Source organism: Haliotis cracherodii, unplaced genomic scaffold (assembly GCF_022045235.1).
Source record: "Haliotis cracherodii isolate W230 unplaced genomic scaffold, xgHalCrac1.p SCAF_7, whole genome shotgun sequence".
NCBI lineage: Eukaryota > Metazoa > Mollusca > Gastropoda > Lepetellida > Haliotidae > Haliotis > Haliotis cracherodii.
Window position 1 is genome coordinate 4,978,461 of NW_027266330.1, and position 7,152 is coordinate 4,985,612.

Genomic DNA, 7,152 nt, shown 5'->3' on the forward strand with positions numbered 1-7,152 from the left:
AGGGACCAGTCCTGGTTTTAGCCCCTTTATGCCGACCGCCAGACAGGATAACAAAAACGTACATTCTTTTTAGGTCTTTTGTCATGATGCGGCCGGGAATGGAACTCCGCAACTTCCACTCTCCGGGCGGAAGCTATACCACCAGACCACGGAGGCAGTCTCTTTGATAACAGAACAGATCTGGTACTTAGGACCACTACAAGGAGAAACATGCCACCAATATACAAAGCAATTGAAAGCAATTGAAATATCACCATACTGTTAATAATATGCTAATATATGCTAATAGTCGCCTGCTGACCCTTTCGCGAATACCTGGTGTCATCAACGATTTTCAGTGGCCATTCCAATAGATGTTCACAGCTATTTTGCCCTTGAAGCCAAATGAAATCCGTTTCGGCGAATATCCAAGGCTGGTTATTTTCTTGCATTGACGATTCATATTTAATAGTTTCCTTATGCATATCGTAAAATTCTCGCGAGTGACTTTAGTTCTTAGATGGTTATTTACATCACACCTCCACTCATCCATTTACATGCTTACAGTTGACTTAGGAACCTTAAGATAATGTGAAAGAAACAATTATTAACAGCAGAATTTCATGATCAGAAATTGAATTTTAATCCTTTCTATTAATCTTCCAAAAGGATGCCATTATTAATTTACAAAGCAAGAGACTTTTGTGTCCGTGTTTCATAACAAGCAAACAAACACTATGTGACGTGAACATCCACTAAAGAAATACTATCACAGGGCCTGTTTCATTTTTATCAGGATCAAAATCCATAAGCTCGTAGTGGCGTACTTCCAGCTGTTCTACTGGACATTCCTCTTCTTCATCATCAGTCTCTTTCCTACACAAAAAGATCATTTTTGTTTATAGACATTGTCTAATAAGACATAGGAAAATTATTTTACAAATCAACGCTCTTAACTAAATGTAAATGCGTATTCAGTACGCATTACGTTTTGTTTTGGTAATCGTATGGATTAGATCATTATGACGTTTTCTTATTTTGCCCAGAGGAAACAGAAGACATGCTAAATATTACAGAACATTGTTTTTAAATAAGAATTGAATATTAACCATTTGACGTAGCAACGTTCGAGGTAACCAATGCATATGGCGACAATGATACCAGCAAGACAAATCATACACGCTACTGCTGTTCCGATAATTGTCACTTTTAGGCTTTCAGGTGTAGGCTCTGAGGAAAACACCAAAGGAAGTGTTAAACCGAGGACGTGAGGTGAGGTGAAATGGAATGTAACGTCGTGTCCAAGATATTTGCACTTATACAGTGTGTGTGTGTGTGTGTGTGTGTGTGTGTGTTTGTGTGTGTGTGTGTGTGTGTGTGTTTGGCTGTTTGTACTAGTCCGGACTGATGCCGAATTTTAGTGCTAGCCAACTGAGATTCCATGCCACAGTTTAACATGAATACCCAACTCAGAAACAGTGTACCAGTCCTTGCTTTAGCCTCTTAATGCCGAGCGCCAGACAACAATAAGTACCATCTTTTAACATCTTTTGGATTGACGCGGCCGGGGATCGAACCCCGGACCTTCAATTCTCCGGGCGGACGCTCTACCATTAAACCACTTGTGCAAGTGGACTCACCTTCTTTTCGACCAGCATTTTCGAATGCAAAATGCACACAGGATGCCAGTAAGAACAAGCAATGCTGACAGTCCTGTTACGATATACTTGATATCCATCTTCGGCTGACCACCTGCTGATTTAAAAAAAAACGTCAATACTCAGAAGTGAGAAGGGAAGAAGTTCCCAAAGGGAAAATTTGACGCCTAAACGAACGTATATATACGTTTCATGGGAATGAGGACATCTAAGGGGTAATTTCTATTATATTCTACAAACAGCTTAGGCATTGTAACTGGTCAATAATCCTGGATAATTTATCCTTGACGAAACATAACCTTATTTACAGCAATTACGTCTCTGACCTTGCAACATCTTATTTGTGCGTCCTGTCTTTTCACCTTTGCCGTCCGGTTTAGTCAATCACATGCCTCGATCATCTATGTTTGCCTTTCCATCACATGGGTTCCTTATGTAGAGGCCGAACTATTCTACATATACTATTTCAAGTGACCTGCACTTTTGATTAAGGTTCCTTAAGACCACATGAATATCCCATTCTAAGGATGTGTTTATCTGTCTGAGTTTAAATGAACATATCATGTTTGTGTAACTGGCCTTGAGGATTAATTAGACTGCCAATAGCAGGTAACCATCTTTTAAGAACAATCTATCAAAGGGATATATAGCAGGTACAAAATTGTAACAACTATGACATGGCATATGTTATTCTTGGAAATGACCAACTACTGCTTTCAAAAGATTTGGAACGGATCTCTCGACATATACTCTAATTCTCCCGACAGATCATAACTAATCACATTGTACTCCACAATATCTTCATAAGAAATAGTTGCGGTAAAATAAGTCATACCGTAACAAAGACCTTATATGGACCCTAATTTGGAGCACCTCCATAAAGTGATTAAGTTACTGTAAATACTTACCTGGGTTGTTTCTATCAAACCTGTTGTCCTTGATATGTGACGTGAATAGCCCAAAATTCACCTAGGACTATGACGCATATAACACTGAGGTGTTCAAATATTATTATATACTTCATTGTGAAAGAAATTGAGTTCAGTTTTCGGAGTTTCCTTCCCTTAAATTGTCTCCCTTTATCTTAAGTTTCTAGTCCGAACACAAACTGTTGACATCCTTTATATTTTACGTTAGTTCCACATGAACAAGGCAAAGTAATGACAGATGGTCAGGTATGGAGTTAATATTATTTCTTGAGTGAGTGAGTGAGTTAATATTTAACGTCACATCGGCAATATTTCAGCCATATTCTGACGAGAAGTAATACATTCTCTAACACACACATTGTTTCTTTATTAACTAGATTTCTCATTTAACTTGTTCGTTTCGCAGAGCGCCATTTTTGCTACTTGACCAGCGCGTATAGTTTCGCTTCCATCAGCGGTCTCCTAGTTTTCAAGAATATATTTTTGTTTAAGTTGATTTTGTATAGAATCATAATATCTAAATGTGTAATAAAGAGTTTTCGTGACCCTTAATATTTTTTTATACTTTTGTTTATATTGTTTAAGATTTTGCAAACATAAAACTACTCTTTAAGTCACAAAAGACAAGGGTGAACGGGACCTGTGTGTTAGGTAGGGAGAATTTACGTCACAAGGTTTTACGATTTTACTGAAATAATTTACTTTTCCGGTAGACATTTACACAAAATGTAAATAATAAACCGGATATTTCATATGTCTCGTGAAATATCATGTTTCTCTCATCTCGTGGCGCCACTCGTGGAAACGTTTCCTTTTCCCCCGTCACTCGATGGGAGAAACTTAATATTTCACTCGACACATGAGATATTAATATATTACAGTTTTACAATCATCACACAACTGTGGGCTGTCAAATTATAGCTGAAAGTCATACATTAAATCTCTGAATAAAATGGTTCATTCAAGATGCGACTGAATTGCACTTTTGGAATTTGGAAATGAGATGTTCATCTCATATCATCTGCCAGACCCCTCAATATATTTAAAAAAGCATTTTCCCACCCCATCCATACCCATTTATACTCTTCAGAAAAAGTAACGCAAAACTGATATTTTTTTATTTTTTACCATAACAGCAGAATTAGCGGACCAAGAGGTGCTAAATGAAGAGGTTTAATGTGTCATAGTGCCAGTGACAAATTTCCCGGATCAAAATGATCACAACAAGGACATGCAAACCATAAGTCGGGAAACACGTACGATCCGAAAAAAACCGCACCAGGTGAATTAACAAAAGGGCCATGACAGGATTAAAAGAAGTGCAAATAAACAACGTCATCAGCCCCGATCAGCTGTAGCCAGGGTTTTCAATGTAGCGCCCAGCACCACCACAAGGCTATGGGATCGGTTTCAACAGCATCGGTCAAAACGTGATCAGAAAGTGGACAGGTGTGTAGGGGATAGCGTTATGATGTGGGTAGCTATCTATCATCATGGCAGGACAGGTTTGGTCCATATCCAGGGCAATCAACAATATCAACGAAATTCTACTATCACACGTCCTCCCAATTGCATCCAACGGCAACGGTGTATTCCAGCAGGACAACGCTCGTCCACATACAGCACGGATCACAAGAGCCTGTCTGCACAACAACAACGTTGATGTTCTCCCCTTACCCTCCAGATCCCCGGACGTGAGCCCGAGAGAGCACCTTTGGGATTAATTGGATAGACGGCTACGCCTACGTCAACCACAACCCCAGACGTAGAAGCACTTGGCTTTTGTCTTGCATGCCGAGTGGGCTACCATTTCCTAGAATGTTATTCGCAAACTCTTCTCTTTCGTGGGCAGGAGATGTCAGGTCGCTATCGATTCCAAAGGAGGAGATACGCGTTATGGATGGCAGTTGTCCTTCACCATGGACTTTTCCTATGTACCGATAACTGAGATGACTACAATCACCACTTTTTCTCTCAACACCATTTTGGCTAAATACCTTGTACGGTTCCTTGAATAAATGTATTTTTCTGCCTCACACAAATCGGGCTTTGCGGTTGTTGTTTTTTAGGAAAATATATTCTTACATGTGCAAAATTATGTTAATATTTCAAGAACATACCTTTACAAGAACTACCTGAAAGACAAACATCTAAGGGACAATCATGTGTACAGGTAGATTTACATGTACTGTCAGTAAAATTACCTTCTCTGATGCAGGTTCCAAATTTCTGATCACATATGCCGTCAAGACAGATCTCACAGGTGGCGTTACAAAATCCACCATAGTAACCGTTGATGCACCCGTTCGCACAGGTGCCACTCTCATTGTAACAAACATGATCGATGCAGTTCTCATAGCATGAGCAGTCAGTCCCATTATACCCTGGGGCACAACCATCTGCACACGCTCCATACTCATCGCAGCTCATATTTGCACACCTTGAACTACATCGAGATGAGCAGTTAGTACCATACCATCCGACGTTACAACCGTGGATACAATCTCCTGTTTTGTCGCATTTAGGGATGCAATTGAAGGTGGTATTTGTGTCACATTCCAAGATAGAAACTGCATCTCTGTCGGGACCAGGACGGCAGTTTTCACTGCACACCTCATCACACCAAAGACCATAGGAGCCTGCTTTACAGCCTCCTTCACATCCAGAGACACACGATCCTAGACAGTTCTCACATGACATCTCACAGTTCAGACCTCTGTATGGATCATGACAATAGTCACATATCCCTGTGGACCTGTTACATGATTTACAACTCTCAGAACAGTTCTTACAGTCAAGGCCATAGTAGGAGTCAACACATTCAGAAACACAAGATGTAGGAGTCATGCAGTACCCGCCATCACATCCACCTTCACACTCCGTACACTGTTTCCCAGGGTTGCCACATGGTATCTTGCAGCTTGTGCCCTGGAATCCTGGAACACATCCCTCCGTGCATGTCTCGATGCCTATGGCTGTGAGGTGACACGACTTATGTGTGCATCTGCTGCTGCACTCTGACCAGCACTTCCTGCCAAAGTATCCACGTTCACACTGTGTTGAACAGTCTCCATCCCTGTCACAGCCTCGACAGTGCTGACCATTTTCACATGGTATCTCTGAAAAAATAAAAAGGGGCAAAAATGCGCTTGTTTGAGATGTTGTTTTTAACCTGTTATTACCATAATGTAATTACGGATGATACCCTTCGCCTTGAACTCCTTAGAATTAGAGTATGATTAACACCTAGCATGTATGTTATGTAAATTACATAGATACTTACATGTATGATACAAATAAAAACTTAGTTCTAAGTTGTTGATATTGATTTTTCTATGCTGAATATACACATAATATTGACACATCCGAGATGAAAAAGGGATAGCCATAGTTTGTTAAGCCGTAAATGGGCTTTCTTAAGATGTGAATCCATGTTGATGCGATCTTGGAACATTGGGATCCTTTCCCTCCCAAAACGATAATGCTTTACACACACTGATCTCATAAAGAAGATAAATTGATTAGGAGAAAAAAGTTCTGTGGTTTTCACATTTAGGGTAGTCTAACTGAAAATTAGATACCTCTTATTTCAATTATTGAATCTGTTTTCTTGGGACAATATCTTCTGAGAACCACATCTTTAGGGAAGATATTGTATTACTCACATACTGATGTTATGGAGCAGAGAACAAGATTAAACTATGAAAATTTTACAAACTTACCTCGTATTGATAGTACAATCAATGCCAGACATACAATCGCAAAAGGAGGTATGACGTGTCTGAAAATGGAAACAAATACATATCAGTATAAATTCCTTCAAACAAACAGAGCGTGCTACTGAAAATAGGTATTTATTAATCCTACTTACTTGTGATGAAAGAGGAACATTTTCAGTGGTGGTGTATCACGCTAACAGATGCAGACTGATGTGTGGATTCGAGTTTGTATTGCCGGTTAACTGTATTCTTCCTTAAAAAGGGGAAGTAAAAATGAAACAGTCCATGAAAAAATGTGTTGTGTCTAATGAAAACTGATAAACTATCATAATGCTATCCATATCAAAATACTATGCAATTTATTACTGCTACCACATGATGTATGGATGGGATATGTGCACTGAACGGTTACAGAACATATACTTACATATATGAAATATACAGATATAACGAATTACTTCCTGTGATCGCATTCCTCACCCTTTCCCATTATAATGTCAATATTTGCTTTCAATGGATCCTAAAGTAACTTTAATCGTCCGAATCATCAAATGATGCGGATAAAGTAATGTTCCAGTCTTTGGTGGCTGTTCCTAGTGTAATCGTCCGCAGGGTAGGTTCTCGGTCCAGATTAACAGGGTTTCATTCACTGTACAATTTTCTCGGCAATGTTCCTTTTCTTTCATTTGCTTTGATGGAACTATTTCTTCTTTTAAGGCGCCTGCGTTCACGAAATATAATTGCAGTTCATATAAGTTCTTCTTGTAAGTTATGGTATATACAGTTTCATAATGTATTATTTCTTTTCACCTGGTTTGAAAGAGGCGTTGTTGTTAACCCTTGTAGTGTCATCGTTTAACATTTGCC

The 7,152-nt window shown here is 39.3% G+C and overlaps 1 protein-coding gene across 1 annotated transcript; it reads right to left on the reverse strand.

The window, feature by feature from the left end:
• Positions 1-734: 734 nt before the first annotated feature.
• Positions 735-6,361, reverse strand: LOC139449124 (multiple epidermal growth factor-like domains protein 10; the record flags this gene model as incomplete). The annotated part of the gene is made up of 4 exons (XM_071230608.1): positions 735-855; positions 1,089-1,209; positions 4,687-5,685; positions 6,289-6,361. Coding segments are annotated over 4 exons (1,314 nt in total), but the record flags the coding sequence as incomplete, so codon positions are not given.
• Between the last annotated feature and the right edge of the window lie 791 nt (positions 6,362-7,152).